Raw genomic sequence first — 16,795 nt, 5'->3', positions numbered from 1 at the left:
TTTCAACCAAGAATATGCTACCCAGCAAAATTATCATTCAGAATTGAAAGAGAGAATTTTCCAGATAAGCAAGAGCTAAGGGAGACTTTAAATAGACTTTAAAGCAACAATTGTAATAAGAGACAAAGAATGGCATTACATAATGATGAGGGGGTTAATCCAACAAGGGGATGTAACATTTGTAAATATTTATGCACCCAATGTAGGAGCACCTAAATATATAAAACAAATATAAACAAACCTAAAAGGCAAAATAGATAGCAAAATGAATAGATAGCAAATTGAAATGGAAAACTTTTCCAGGGTAGTTCATATGTTAGCCCACAAAACAAGTCTTAACAAATTTTAGAAGACTGAGATCAGATCAAGCATTTTCTCTGACCACAGCGGTATGAAATTAGAAATAAATTACAAGAAGAAAGCTAGAAAATTAACAAATATGTGGAGATTAAATAACATACCACTGAACAACCAATGGGTCAAGAGAGAAATCAAAGTGAAATTTTAAAAAATGCTTTGAGACAAATGAAAATGGATACACAGTATGCTAAAATTTATGAGATGCAGCAAAAGCAGTTCTGAGTGGGAAGCTCATAGAGATAAATGTCTACCTCCAGAAAGAGAGAAAATCTCAAATAAACAACCTAACTTTATACCTCAAGAAACTAGGGGGGCGGGGGGAAGCTCAATGTTAGTTGGAGGAAGGAAATAACAAAAATTAGAGTAGAAATAAATGAAATAGAGACTGAAAAAAACAATAACAGAACAAACATCAATGAAACCAAGAGCCAGTACTTTGAAAAGATAAACAAAATTAACAGACCTTTAGCTAGATTCACCAAGAAAAATAGAGGAGAGAGGGCTTAAATGAATAATATCAGAGATGAAAGAGGAGGTAGTATAATTCAGCCACAGAAATACAAAAACTCATAAGACACTTCCATGAACAATTATTTACCAATATATTGGGCAACCTAGAATAAATTCCTAGAAACATATGTCCTACCAAGAATAAATCATTAAGAAATAAGAAATCTGAACAGACTCATTACTAGTAAGAAGATTGAATCCCTGATTAAACCCTCCCTACAAACAAAAATCCAAGACCAAATGGCATCTCTGGTGAACTCTGCCAAACAGTCAAAGAAGAATTAATAGCATTTCTTCTCAAACTCTTCCAAAAAATAGAAGGGTCTATTTTATGAAGCCAATATTACTCTGATACCCAAACCAGACAAAGTGACACAAGAAAAGAAAATTACAGGCCAATATCCCTGGTAAGTATAGATACAAAAATTTTCAACAAAATATTAGAAAACCAAATTCAATAATACAATGAAAAGATCATACACCGTGATCTACTTGGACTTATTTCAGGTTCGTAAGGATGTTAGTTCAGCATTCGTAATCATTCAGTGTGATATACCACATTAACATAATGAAGGATAAAAATCATACGATCATCTCAGTAAATGCAGAAAAAGCATTTGACAATTAATTCAACATGTATTTATGATAAAAATTCTCAACAAAGTCAGTATATACTTCAACATAACAAAGGCCCACAGCTAACATCCTCAATGGTGAAAATCTGAAAGCTTTTCTTCTAGAATCAAGAACAAGTCAAGAATGCACACTCTCACCATTATTATTCAATATAGTACTGGAAGTTCTAACCATAGCAATCAGACAAGAAAAAGAAAAGGCATCCAAATTGGAAAGAAAGAAGTAAAACCATCACTATTTGCAAATGACTTGATACTATGTATGAAAAACCCTAAATACTCTTATCAAGAAAAAAATAACTGTAAGAACTAATAAATGAATTCTGTAAAATTGCAGGATACAAAATCAATATGCAGAAATCATTTATAATTGTATCAAAAAGAATATATACCTAGGAACAAATTTAATGAAGTGAAAGACCTGTGCACTGAAAACTCCAAGACATTGATGAAAGAAATTGAAGAAGACACAAATAAATGGAAAAATATTCTGTGCTAATGGATTGAAAGAATTAATATTATTAAAATGTCCATACTACCCAAAGAAATCTACAAATTCAGTATAATCCCTATCAAAATTCCAAAGGCATTTTTCACCAAAATAGAAAAGACAGTTCTAAAATTTATATGGAACCACAAAAGATCCTGAATAGCCAAAGCACCCTTGAGGTAAAAGAACTAAATTAGAGGCATTACAGTATCTGGTTTAAAACTATATAATAAAATGGTATGGTATTGGTATAAACACAGATATATAAATTAATGGAACAGAATTGAAAATAAACCCGAGCATATATGGTCAATTAATTTACAACAATGGAGACAAGAATATACAATGGGGAATGGTGTTGGGAAAAGTGGACAGCCATTCACAAAAGAATGAAACGATCACTACTACCTCATATCATACACAAAAATTAACTCAAAATGGATTCAAAGACTTAAGACCTAAAGCAATAAAACTTCTATAATTTTTGACATTGGACTTGGTTTTGATTTTTTGGGATTTGACAGCAAAAGCAAAGCCAATAAAAGCAAAAATGAACAAGTGGGACTGCATCAAACTAAAAAGCTTCCACAGAGCTAAAGCAAGCAATCAACAAAATGAAAAGTGAACTTACTGTATAGGAGAAAATATTTGCAAATAATTATCTGATAAGGGTTTAATATCCAAAATATATAAGAAACTTATGCAACTTCATAGCAAAAGAGCAATCAATCTGATTTAAAAATGAGCAGATGATCTAAACAGACATTTTTCCAAAGAAGATGTACAGATCGCCAAAAGATTCATTAAAAGTTGCTCAGCATCACTAATCATCAGGAATGTATATCAAAAGCACTGCGAAATATCATGTCACATATGTTAGAATGGATATTATCAAAAAGATAAGAAATGAGGGTTGGTGAGAATCTGGAGAAAAGGAGTCTCCTGTGTACTGTTGATAAGAATGTAAATTGATATAGCCAATTTCAAACATATTGAAAACAGTATGATGGTTCCTCAAAAAATTAAAAATAAAACTACGATATAACCCAGCAATTCCACTTTTAGGTATTTATCTGAAGAAAGCAGAAACACTAATTGGTAAAGATCTGTGCACCACCATATTTATTGCAGCATTGTTTACAATAGCCAGGGTGTGAAAACAGCCTAAGTATCCATCAACAGATGAATAGATAAGGAAAAAGTATATATAAAAATGCAGTGGACTACCCTGAACAAGCCCAATTCCATCTGATCTCAAGCTTAGCAGGATCAGGCCTGGTGAGTACTTGGGTGGGAGACCACCTAGGAAGACCAGGTGCTGTAGGCTTAAAAAATAAAAAAATATGGGATTGTAAGCTGACAAGGTCCTTACAATCTGTGAATTCAACCAAGAGTTGCCTTGCCTTAAAAAAAAAAAAAAAAAATGCAGTGGAATATTATTCAGCCATAAAAGAAAAAGAATGTAATCTTGCCCTTTGCCAAAATATGCATGGATCTTGAGGGCATGATGCTAAGTGAAATAGTCAGGGAAAGTCAAGTACCATATGATCTCACTTATATGTGGAATCTTAAAAAAACAAACAAACAAACAAACAAACAAAAACAAGCTCATAGATGAAAGAGTACAGATTGCTGGTTGCCAGAGGCTGAGGTTGAAGTATGGGTGGAATAAGTGAAGGGAGTCAAAAGGTACAAACTTCCAGTTATAACATAAATAATTTATGGGGATATAATATACAGCATGGCCACTATAATTAATAATACTGGACTGTGTATTTGAAAATTTCTAAAAGAGATCCTAAACGTTTTCATCACAAGGAAAAAAATTCTATATGTATGGTGATGGATATTTACTAGAGTTATTATGGTGATGATTTCACAGTATATACACATATCAGGTCAAAAAAATAATGTATAAATACATTCATACAAACATATATACACACATACATAAATATGTGGTAGTTCCCTATGACCACCTCTAGATTTGACGATTTACTAGGATGACTCACAGGACCCATCACATAGCTGTGCTCATTGTTGATTTATTAAAGCAAAACACACAAAACAAAATCAGCAAAAGGAAAAGGAGAATGGAGCAAAGTCCAAAGGAAACTAGATTGAAGCTGTCAAGCATCCTCTTCCAGTGGACCAACCAACACAGCATGTGCTTAAGTGCAAAATGTTGGGACAACACATGTGCAATGTCGTCTACTTTGGAATCTCATTAGAAAAATATAGTGCCCTAGGTTTTTATTGGTAGCCAGTCAAATAGGCATGTACCTTTGCCTATCATGTACCAAAATTCCAAGCTTTCCAGAAGGAAAGCAGTTGTTCAGCATAAAACACATTGTACAGTTTAAGCTCAGTGAGTCACTCTTACCAGTTTTGAAAATGAGAACCCTGTCAAAATCCAAGGTTCAAATATCAGCCAAGGGTCAATCTTACCATAAGCGTTTCTAAGGATAACAGTCTCAAGCTTGCTATGTTAATTTCTGCACAACACCTAATTAGTATATGTACACAATAAATAATTGTTTTTATTGACTTTCTGATTAATGACTTTTTCTTTTAGTCGTTACCTACTTGGCTTAAATGGAGAACTCCCCACCCTCACCAAAAAGAAAAGTGTCACAGACTATTTATTTGTATTGCTATCTAAATATTTAAGACTCCAAGAAAATAAAGCAATTCTACCCTTGTGTGTTAAAATTAATGCCTGTTCTTTTCCCATTGACCTATCCATACTTCAAATAGTTCTGATCTCCTGGATGTTATAAGTCAACTGGAACAAGACTGAATCATTTCAAGATCATCTATGTTGTTCGACGTCTTTGATTCACACAATGCAATATATGTAGGAAATATTGTTAAATTGTACGCTTGAAACCTATATAATTTTATTAATCAATGTCACCCCAATAAATTTAACATACATATATATTAGGAACCATTGACCGAGTATATAAATTTATAGCTAGTTAGCTGTGACATTTCTTTAGTGAACACTTACACAGAGGTCTAATACATAAAAAGATACATTTAGTACTGCTCTAATTGACAATAATAGGGAAGATTCTGAATCAGAGCCAAGACTCCAGTGGCCCATCGATTCCCTGTACCTGCCATCTTTGTCCATAACTTTTCTCTTTGGAATCCCTAGGAATAGCTTGAAAGTTACTGTTTTAGCCCATAAAGAGCTAACCAAAAGGAAAGTTGTTTTGTTCCTTTGTTATTATTTTTTTAATGCTATATATCTAAAATGAGTCTCATCATTTGACAGTATATTAATTTTTTATTTCAATACCATGGTATTTAGTAACAATAACAATATATTAGTTTTGTAAATCATATTATGCTTTGCAAATAGCTTTTATATGTATTTAACTCATTCAGTTCTCAAAACAATCTCCTATTACAATTAGTTGCTATCTAATTGATTACCAGATAATGGAGGAGAAATCTCAGCTGTGCTTTATCCAAGATCACATAGAAGCAAGTGAAGATTATTTGAGATACAGCCTGGTGCTTGTAATTCCAATCCAAGATTCTTTCCACTATATACTTAATTAAAAATATATTAAAGTATTTGATTGAAATATTCTAAAAGGAAAATCTACTAATACTTTGGTGTTATACAGAACTATATAATGCATTTAAAATTTAGTATTTCTCTCTTTTTGTCACCTTCTGTATATAGAGTATTGAATGCTTTATTACCAACTCTGAGAAAACAGTATTGTACATTAAAAGAAGCTGGCCTGTTAAATGCTACTTTTGAGTCTGACTTCAAAGAAATTGAGCATTTGGTAGAGAGGAAAAAAGTGGTTGTTTGGGCTGACCAGACTACTGAACGTACCAAGCACAACGGTCTACCAGGGGTTTCCAATCTTATGGCCTTCCCACAGCTTGCGCCAGTCCAGTCTACTTCCTGTTGTAAGTACAGCTTTTATTGATTAAGTAAATAATTACGTGTCTGAAGATTAACCTCCTTTACATGTCAATCTACATAACAGTTAATTTTTTAATAGGTTTGGTTATTTTGTGAGAATTAATGGAGAGATTAGATTTGGAATTATTTCAATTAACCAGTATCTTTCAACAATAAGAGCAGGTATGCTTGATGTTATAAATAACTCTAGCAATAAAACCTGTAAGTTATGGTCCTCATTTTTGATAGACTAATTTTCCTTCCATCCTTTAAAATGTGACCTCTATTAAAGACTGAGATTATAATTAAGAATATTAATTCTTATGTAGTAAGCTGTTCTTAAGATCAACTAACAGTGTAGAATATCCTGTTTTTCTGTTGGCAGATCATTTGATATCTCTCCTCATAAAAGTGCGCATGGAACACTTAATTGCAAAACTAACATATAATCTTGGTTAAAAAATTTTCAGACAATACAGAAGTACATGTAGAAACAGAATACCATTTTCAACTTCCCTGAGAACCCCATTCTTGCATTTTATCTCAGAGATGAGGCTCTTGATATTTTGATTATCCTTTCAGAAATGGGGAAGGGGGTGGAGTTGAGAAGGAGGGAAGGAGAGAATGAATTTGATTATTAGATAACATAACTCTAGCTTTTTATTAGGTTTTATATGAATGCTAGCTCATTATATACTAACCTACAACTTATTGTTTATTTGTTAAGTTTATTATGAACATTTTTAGTGTACATACATGACGTATCTAACTTATTTTTTTTAACACTTGTGAGAATTCAGAGAATAGATGCACCATAATCTACTTAACCTTTGTTCTTTTGGTGAACAGGGCATCAGAGAAGCATGCCTGTGTCTTCACATTCATGCATGTGTACCTGAATCCTAGAAACTGATTTTCTGAGTCAGCGGACAAATAATTTTTTTAAAAAGAGAAGTAATCCGTCAAACCTTCAAAAATTTTTCCTATACTAAATGTCAGTGAGATACCTATTTTCTCTTTACCTAAACTCAAAATAATAACAGCAACACTAGACTAATATATATTCTTTTTAAATTTGCAATTCTCAGATTGCTAGTGACTTTTCATCTTTTCTAATGTATCCTTTGCTCATTTGAGTTGGTGGAGTGTTTTTATTACTTTATCTGAGGATTTGGGCTTTGTTTGTTTGTTTGTTTGGAGCACTTTAGAGTTTCTCTTCTGGTTACACCTGCCTTCATGCTCTTTTCTCTCACCGGACTTTTATGTCTTTCTGGAAGTCTGCATCTTCCCAAGGCCCTAATCTATTTTTCTTTGTTTCCAATGTTGATGCTAGGGAGGTCTCCACTTTGTTAGAGAGTTTTAACTTACAACACTACAGTAAATATATGGAGTAGTCCATCTACTAATTATCGTTGATAGTCATCTCATAGCCTACTCCCCAGTCTTTTTATCTGAGTTCACAGACTGGGGCAAAGCAGTTCTCATGATAGCTGGGGTCCTGATTTTTCTCTTCTAGTTTTCCCATTGATCTGATTCATCTGCTTTCCAACTTCCAAAAGTTACCTAGTTTCTTCTGCTTCTTTTTTTTTCCAGTCACTGATGCTATGCCAATAGACTTTAAGAGAGGACGAGGGAAATATCTATAGATTTATGTATTTGATTTTACTTCTTTTAGTATTATCCCTTGTCAGACCTGTCACTAAAATATTTGCTTTCTTGTTTTTTCCTCTTGGATGTTTGTTTTCTGTTTCATTGTGGATTTTCTTTTCTATTTCATTGTATCTGCTCTTATCTTTGCTGTTATTTTTATTTCCTTCTGTTTTCACTATGTTTGTATTGCTATTTTTCCTTCTAACTGATAAAGATGAATGCTTGTTCATTAATTTTATCTGGATTTTTTTTTTTTTTTACTTTTTTAAGAGTGTATTTGAGCCAAACTGAAGACTTGCCCAAGAACAAAATCTCAAATGCTCCAGAGAATACAATTTTGCAGCTTCTGATTTTTCCAATTTATAATTTATATCTATAGATTTACCTTTAAACATAGCTTTCGCTTCATCCCACAAGTTTTGATACAGAATATTTGTTATTTTTATTTAGTTCAAAATATTTTCTGATTTATGTTATAATTTCTTCTTTGACTCATATAGCATTTTTTAATATTAAAAAGCTGTGGCAAATCCTAGCCTATTTTTAGGTCATTGATTTCTAGCTTAATTGAATTGTATTTAGAGAAAATATTTTGTATGATTTTAATCTTTTGAAGTTTGTGCAGACTTCTTTTATACCAAGCATGTAGTTAGCTTGTATAAATGTTTCAAATACGCTTTTAAAGAATTTATATTTTGTAATCATTAGTTGCAATATTCTATATGAGTCAGTTAGGTCAAATTGGTTGTGTTCTTCAAATCTTATTCTTATTGACTTATGTTTAAATATATGTTTTATCACATACTGAGGAAACCTATTAAAAATTTCCTCTATTACTGTGGGTTTTTCTATTTTTGTATCGGTTTTCTATTGCTTCCCTAAAAAATTAACACAACCATATTAATTTAAAATAACACTTATTTCTCTCAGAGTCCTGCATGTCTGAAGTCCAGCAAGCTCAACTGGTGAATCTGCTTAGAGTTACACATGGCCAAAATTAAGATGTCAGCCAGCCACGTCTCTTATTTGGAGGTTCTAGGGGAGCATGTGCAGCTAGGTTCATTCTGGTTGTTAGAATTCAGTTCTATATAGCTGTAAGGCTAGGCTCTGTGTTTTTGTGTTGCCTGGTGGCCGGGGTCATTCATTGTTTCTAGAGGTTCCCCATATTCCCTGGATGTGGCCCACTTCATCACTTCTCCATCTAGATTAAATCATCCTCATGCTTTGATTCTCTCTGACCTACCCTTCTGCCTTATCTCTACTGCCTATAGTTAAAGTTCCCTTCTGTAAGTGCTCATATGATTAGTCGAGCCCCCTAGATAATCTAGGATAATCTTCCTATCTTAAAATTCCATAACCTCAATCACATCTGCAAAATCCTTTTTGTCATGTAACATATTCACAGGTTCTGGGGTTAGGGCATGGACATCTTTTAGAGGAAGAGGGTATTCTGCCTACCCTCTATTCTACCACATTCTTTTTTTAGTTCTTTCAATTTTTGCTTTCTTTTATTGAAATTATATTTTTACATATGTGTGTTTTAGAATTTTTACATCTTTTTATTATGATACTCTTCCAGTAACTTTTCTTAACTTTAAGTATACTTTGTTAAATGTTAATGTAGCTACCCCACTTTTCTTTTGCCTAGCATTTTTACCTTTTTTGTTCTCTTTATCAGTCTTTATATTTTACTTAAGGTACTTAATGAACATATTGATAGTTGGGTTTAAATCTACTGTCTTGTGATTCGCTTTCTAATTGTTCTTATTCTAAATTCCTTTTCTTTGGAACTTTCCTTTGAAATGATAGAGTAATATTTAATATTCCATTTTTCACCTCTGTGAGTTTGGAAGTTATGCATTCTTTTTATATTCTTTTAGTAGTTAACTTTTGGATAAGATTATAGCCTTGCCTTATCAAAGTCTATTTATCAAAGTAACTATTTGTTATTTCCACCCTCTTCTCAGTGCTAGAAACTTAAAATTCTTTAATTCCTTTAACCCCTCTCCTGACATGTATGTATACCATTGTTAAAACGTACTTTATTTTTCTATATATATAAAACCCATAGGATATTATTTCTATTGTTTATACAGTCAATGTTTATGTTTACTTTTTTGTTCTATGTATGTTCAGCATCTCTGCATCTTTATTCAAGACCATTTTTTTAATCTAAAGAACATTTTACATTTTCTTTACAGTGATGAATTTTCTTAATTTTTATGCGTATGAAAATGTGTTTATTTTCTTTATCTTTCTTGAAGACTATTTTGCTGGGTATAGAATTCCAGTTTAGTTCTTTTCTGTTAGCACTTGAAAAAAAAAATTTTATTATCTTCTGGCTTTCATTGTTGCTGTTGAAGTCAGCTTTCATTTCTAATTGTTGCTCTCTTTAATGTAATCTGACTTCTGGCTTCCTAAAATATTTTCCCTTTGTCTTTGGGTTTTAGTAGTTTTGCTATATTGTGCCTATGTGATTTTATTTCTGCTTCTCTTATTTGGGTTCATAGAACTTTCTGAATTTGTATCTGGGTTATCTTTCATTAGTTTTCTAAAGTTCTTAACCATTACATCTTCAAATATTATTTCTGCCCTGTTTGCTTCCTCCTCTACTTTTGGGAGGCCAAATTTATTGCATAGTACCTTATCGTATCTACGCTTTATACCTTCTCCTGCTTGTCATTGCTTTTTCTCACCCTGGAAATTTCACATGTTTTGTAGTTTACTTTTTAGCTGCATTAAATGGTTCTTAAATCAATCAAGTTCTTAGTTTCAGTTATATTTTAGTGCTAGAATTTCTATATGATTCTTTCTTATAGCTTCCATTTCTTTCCAGAAATTTTTACTGAACACATGGATGTAATTATTTTAAAGGCTGGGTATGAGAAGGGCCAAGTCTGGAACCCTTTGTGTCTATTTCTATTATCTCTTTCTGCTAGTTTTTGTTCACATGGTTTCATGTTCTTACATACATGCTAATTAACATGTATTTGTAGAATTATTTATAAAAATACTTTGAAGCTTCTGCTAATAATGTCTTCCTTCAGAGAGGATTTACATTTGCTTCTTTCAGGCTCCTGGTGGCTTAAACAATCCAAACTCATTTCAGTCCAATTTTAGAGGCTGAGATAATTTGATATTGAACTATTGCTCTGTGAAGGACCTGCCTACCCCTTGATTTACCCTTTAGAGTTTAGCTGTCTTGCATCCCAACTCAAAGCAAGGAGGGTTTACAAACAACTCCTTTTAGTGGGCCCTAAATTCCAGTTCCAGCACCCCAGACCTACAAAGTTCTCAACAGTGTTGCTGAGCATTTCTGTCCCCTCCAGCATCAGCAAAGAACCTCACAGGGAAAATACCTGTAAATGCAGAGATTACCTCTGACCTCCAACTACCTGCTGATACTTGCCTATAATTCTTCACAGTCTTGTTAGCTCTCCTGTGTCTTCAAGCACATGTTTTTTATATTTTGTCCAGATTTTTAAGTTGCTTTCAGTAGGGAGGTTGGTCTGAATTACTTAGGTCTCTATTATTAAGTTCCTTCTGTTATATTTTTACATTAAGATGACAGAAAATTTGGAGATAAGTAGAAAGATGGGTGAATAGATAGATAGATAGAATTTTTCTTTAAATAAAGAATTATCAACATTAGAACTGACCTAGGTGAGATCTTTGGAAAGAAAAAATTTTTTTTTAGATTCTCTCATACCTTTTGGGCCTTGGTTTTTTCCATATAATATATTCAAGATGTTGGAGAGGAAATATGGTTTTAACACCAAGACTGAGAAATAATGACCATCTGCTGTATTATCATCATTATTCCTTATTTAAAAATCCACATTTCACTTTCAGTGTAATTGCACAGACTATACTTGTCAACAGTAATACAAAACATTCACTTGGTTCTGAATTCCTTTTCATAGTATTGTCAAAAGGAAAAACTTGAAATGTTACATTATAAATATGTATTTTCTTTTGAAAACGTATGAGAAGGTGGGTTTTGTTTTATGTTTCTTCTTAGTTTGTTGTTTAAATATTTTGTTCACATGATTTTGTAGACTATTTGCTTAGTATGTCTTGTCTATTCCATGAATTATGTATCTTGTATTCCTTATGAATAAAGAGTCAAAGATGAATAACAGAGAAGGGGTATAAAGTGAGGCCATTTATATTTATTTTTTTATACTCTTAGAATATTGAAGTTCATTTTAAAAACTATAACTAGTGAAATTTACATTCGAATTTCTGAAGACATAAAGCAATACCCAGAAAGCATATATTGCTAAAATTATACTATAAATGATAGTCTTAACACATTTTAGAAGTAAAATTGAAGTGATTTAACTCAAGCAAAACAAGTCAAAGGTGTCTCATTCATCTTAAACTTACATATGTATTACTGGCCTTTTCTTATGCTCTTATAAACAGGTAATGTCAAGAGGTTTTGTTGTTAAATTTCAAAAATACTAAATGCTGTAGGATTTGATTTTTTTTTCCTGATGCTGTAGGGACCTTTAAAGAATATTTACTAGCTCAACTGAATTCTTTGTATTTAAAACACACATAGTGTTTTTAAAAGTCTGATGAGAGTAACCATAATTAATTTATTCTATTAGGCATTTAGGTTGTTTAATAAATTTTTATTATAAATAATATTGCATTATGCAAATATGTGTATTTATCCTGGTGCTCATCTCTGATTATTACCATGATAAAGTTTTAAAAGTGAAATTTCTGGCTCAAGAAATATGCACATTTTTTAAAGTTTATAAAAAAGATTGCCTATATGATCATACCAACTTTAATTCCCATCAGTAATGTAAGAAGAAAATGAGCTCCTTTCCCCTCAGCCTCACCAGCTTTTGGTGTTAAAATATTTTTGATTTTTAATCTTTAGAAAATCATTCTCAAATACACATTGAAGTCCATCATTTAACTTTAAGAATTATCTTATGGCTAGTCTTGAGAGCCCCTCATTTGCTTTCTTCTACCCCATCTACTTGTACACTGGATTATTTTAAAGGAAATCTAGACAGCATATCATTTCTTCCATTTGCATCTTAGTGTCCTTAAATAAAAACACAATGCCTTCTTCATACCTAATGTCATCAAATATCTAATCAGCGTTCAGAGTCCCTCATTGTCTCATAAATGATTTCTTTTTATAGTTTTTTCATATCAGTATCCAAATAAGGCCCATACCTTGTCGTTGTTGATGTATCTATTAAGTCTGGGATTCTCTCACTCTCTTTTGTCTTTGCTAATTACTTACTAATCCTTTGCCAATTGAATTGTCATAAATATTATCTAATTTTCATTTTCCCTTTGTTTACTAATATAGTGCAACTTTTTTTCTATCTATTTATGTGTCTCTTCTATGAATGATCCTGCCATCGTTTGAACATTTTTCTAGCATACTCATCCTTTGTAAAAAGTTGTTACTTATTTACAAGAGCTTAAGATATGGATATTCATTTATTTGACAATTTTTATTTAACTTTTACTATATGCCAGGCACTTGTATGATGCTAAGGATACATCAAAGTACAAAGCAAAGTTCTTCACTCTCATGGAGCTTATTCTAGTGCAAGGAGAAATACAATAAATATAAGTAAACTTAACAGAATCTTTGAAAGTGGTACATGCTATGGAAAAAGAAATAAAGGCTGTTTAGGAGTGAGACTAGTGAGAGGTTGCTACTTTAAATAGCATGGTCAGGGTAGGCCTCACTGATAAAATTTGAAAGAGTTCACAGCTTCGTGGATATCCGGGAGTCATTTTAGAAAGAACAAGCAGTGCAAAATCTTTAACACTGATGTTTGCTTTGCATATTCAAGAAATGGCAAGAAGGACATGTAATTGCTGGTACAAAGGAAAAGAAAGAGAAAGTAGATAGTAATGAGATCATAGAGATAAAGAGAAGGAAGGCAGATTACTTAGAACTTGCTAAGTCATTATAAGGACTTAGGCCTTTACTCTGAACAAAACAGGGACCATGGAATGATCTGAGCAAAGAAGAAACAAATCTCAGTCATGTTTTAAAAACATCCCTGTGGCTACTGCGTTGAGAATAGCTTGTAGTACGGCGAAGGTTGAAACAGACTACTGCAAATAACCCAAGTAAAAGATGATGGTGGCTCAGACTAGGCTGGTAGCAGTAGGAGTCGGTGAGAAGTGGTCAGGCTCTAAAATATTTCGAAGATAGAGCCAACAGAATTTCCACATATATTGGATTTGGGATATGAGAGAAAAAAGATCAAGGATGGCTCTAAGATTTTTGAACTTACCAACTGAAAGATCAAGTCATTTCGAAAGAGATGGGGAAGACTTCAGGTGGAATAGTTTTATAGGGTGGAGGTGGTAGAAGATGAGGAGTTCAATTTGAGGCAATTAAAATTTGCCTAAGATACATCCAAGTGAAGATATCATGTAAGCAGTTGGATATAAGAATCTGGAGTTCAGGAGAGAAGTCTAAATTGAAATATAAATTTAAGAGTTGTTAACATTTAGATTCTATTTAAAGTCATATAACTAGGTGAGATCATCAAGGGATATTAACTCTCCTCCAAGATGTATGTTGCAAATGTCTTCTTTAAATTTATCATTTTCTCTTTGAGATTTCCTTTTTAATACTGAAATTTTTAAACTTATATAATAAAATAGCATGTTCTCTCTCTCTGACTTTGGAATCATTCCTTAAAATTCCTTTCATTCAAAAGTTTTTAAATTTTCACTGTCATTTTCTCCTAATTTATTTTAATGTAAGATAATAGGCAAGAATTAACTTAATTTTTTCCAAAGTGCCTGTCATTCTTGTCTAGTATATTGATAATCCATCCTTGTGGCACCTATGTTTTAATATATAATTCTGTTTATTGGATTTCTATCCTATTATTTTGCCTTTTTGTCTATCCTAGAGCTAGTAGTAGTTATTTTAATAACTGATTTATAATCATATATAGCAGTGTTTGTCCCACTTTGTTATTCTTTGTTTTTTAAAATGTTCTTGGCTGACCCTAAGAATCTTACAGTAATTTTTTCCCCATTCTAAGGAAATAAAATCTTTTTTTTTAATTTATAAATTAAGTTTATCTTCATATTTTTCATATCAAATCTTCTCATTCCCAGTTTGTCTCTCCATATTCATTCTTCTTGTATATTCCTCCGCAAAGTTTTACATTTTCTTCATATATATCTTACATACTTGTTATTAAAGATCTCCCAAGATATAATATTTATATGTTTGTTACATAGACTATTTATTTTTCTAATATTATAACCCCTTATTACTTATTTAAGAAGAAACTAAATTTAAATTTTGTTAATTTTACTACTTTACTAATGTCTGTACTTGATTTTGGGATAGATAGTTGGCTTGAAATCTTTGCCTCCAAACTACATGTATGTTGATTTGGGATAAAACATGCACCTATTTTGGGTCTGGAAAACAGAAAATGCACTCACTGAGTGCCATGCAGGATGGGGGTGCTGGCAGCAAGGTTTATTTATAGAACTGATAAAATTTCTGACATTAAATGAAAAGTCAAGATTTCCTCATTATCCATCTGGAAACACATTTAGTAATATTTCTGTCCCTAACCTTTCCTTTTCCTAAATTTTGCATCCCATGTCAGTGGTTTTATCTCAAAGTACAATAAAAGAAAAGATACTAGTAAAACTATAGTACAGATACTCTGATTTAATATTAGAGTTCCAATGTAAGTTTAAGTTTCCCTTAAAATTACTTGTATACGAGGAAATTTCATTTAAAAAAAATAGGGAATCTCAATTCTAATTCCATATGTAATAAGTATGAAGCAGCAAAAATGTTTACGAATTAAATCTTCCGCATATTTTCCCACGTGGCAAATAAATTTAATCATTACCAATAAACAACAGAAGTCATTTGGCCCTTAGTGTTCTTGTACACAAGACCGTGTTCAGTTATTCATTTGTAACTGCAAATGTTGCTGTAAATTAAAAAGATTATTTGCATGTCTTTTTTCCGCCATCTTAAATAAGCATGAGTATTATGAAAGTTAGACTGAGAGAAAACATGTATCTGCTATTTCCCACAGAGACAAGTATCAGAAAGTTATGGTTAATATATTACCCAGAGTGCTGAATTAATTTAAAGGACTATGACAATTCTTAATACATATGAACATATATTCTCTCTTTGTAATATTTGCAAATAACTGATATTGTATCTATAGGCATTAATACTACAGCAGACACAATAGTGTATTATGAATGCATAATAAAATGTTTATCTGATTAATTCAGTAGTACCTTAAGGTTACATATCTTTAAAATAGTTAAAATTCATTCACCTGTATCATTTACAACTATTAATTCCATGAGTCACAAAGCTGTTAAAAAGAACCCAGATTTATGATTAGTACAGTAATTGTATCAATCATTTGTAGCCTGGAAGTGTTTATTGAAATGAATACATTAATATTTGATTTCACTTTAGAACTTTGCCAACTAATTTTAATTTAGCATAGTTTCCCAAAATATCTCCTCACTCACATATTAATATGAGTGCTAGCAAAAGAAAAATCCTTGCCATCATTTTGTACCAAACCTCAATTAGATCTCATCCCATTCATCAATGTCTCCCTGTCATGAACCCTACTTTGCAGCCTGTGACTCATGTTTGTTAAATACTGCATTCTGCTTGTTACACTAACATACAGCTCTGTAAATCTTTTAACATTTGCAGTCTTAAGCTTTTGATAAATTAGTTCCTCTGGGTAAAATCATTCAGGACACATGATATGGCACATCAAAAGATGACCCTAGAAGGCCTGCCCATGTTTTAAGAGCGGGATTTTTAACTCATTAGTGATAAATTATCTAGTTTCTTTATTTAAAAGAAACATCTGTGAAGTGTTTCAAAGAGCTAAAAAATAAATATAGACACCCTCCTACCTGAAACCACATGAAACTACCAGTTAGTACTTGTGTTTTAAAGATTTATTTAAAGCAGAGAGACAGAATAGAATGTTTCTTAATTCATTTATTTTAAAACATATTGAGAAAATTTGATTTAAGAAAGTAATAATTTCTACACTAGTTCTATTTTTCATCTATCCCCTTTAAAATCTACCCTTCACACTAAAATGTTCTCCCTAATAAACTGCAGACCCTTTACTTAGGAGAGCCTTCAAAGGCTGTCCCACTCCAATGTCAAGATTCAGATTCACTTCCATA

The 16,795-nt window shown here is 32.0% G+C and overlaps 1 protein-coding gene across 2 annotated transcripts in view; it reads left to right on the top strand.

Annotated features, from left to right (window-relative positions):
* The window catches only part of KIF18A (kinesin family member 18A), a 76,193-nt gene that overhangs the window by 36,918 nt on the left and 22,480 nt on the right, over window positions 1-16,795 (top strand). The window contains exon 13 of one of the 2 annotated variants that reach the window (XM_036221681.1): window positions 5,663-5,931. In XM_036221681.1, the coding sequence (XP_036077574.1) occupies window positions 5,663-5,931 (269 nt within the window). The remainder of the gene's footprint in view (window positions 1-5,662; window positions 5,932-16,795) is intronic. The other variant, XM_036221682.1, reaches the window with a different exon arrangement.

Source organism: Rousettus aegyptiacus, unplaced genomic scaffold (genome assembly GCF_014176215.1).
Source record: "Rousettus aegyptiacus isolate mRouAeg1 unplaced genomic scaffold, mRouAeg1.p scaffold_m13_p_5, whole genome shotgun sequence".
In the NCBI taxonomy this organism is placed as follows: Eukaryota; Metazoa; Chordata; class Mammalia; order Chiroptera; family Pteropodidae; genus Rousettus; species Rousettus aegyptiacus.
This window is presented reverse-complemented; position numbering and strand designations above follow the sequence as displayed.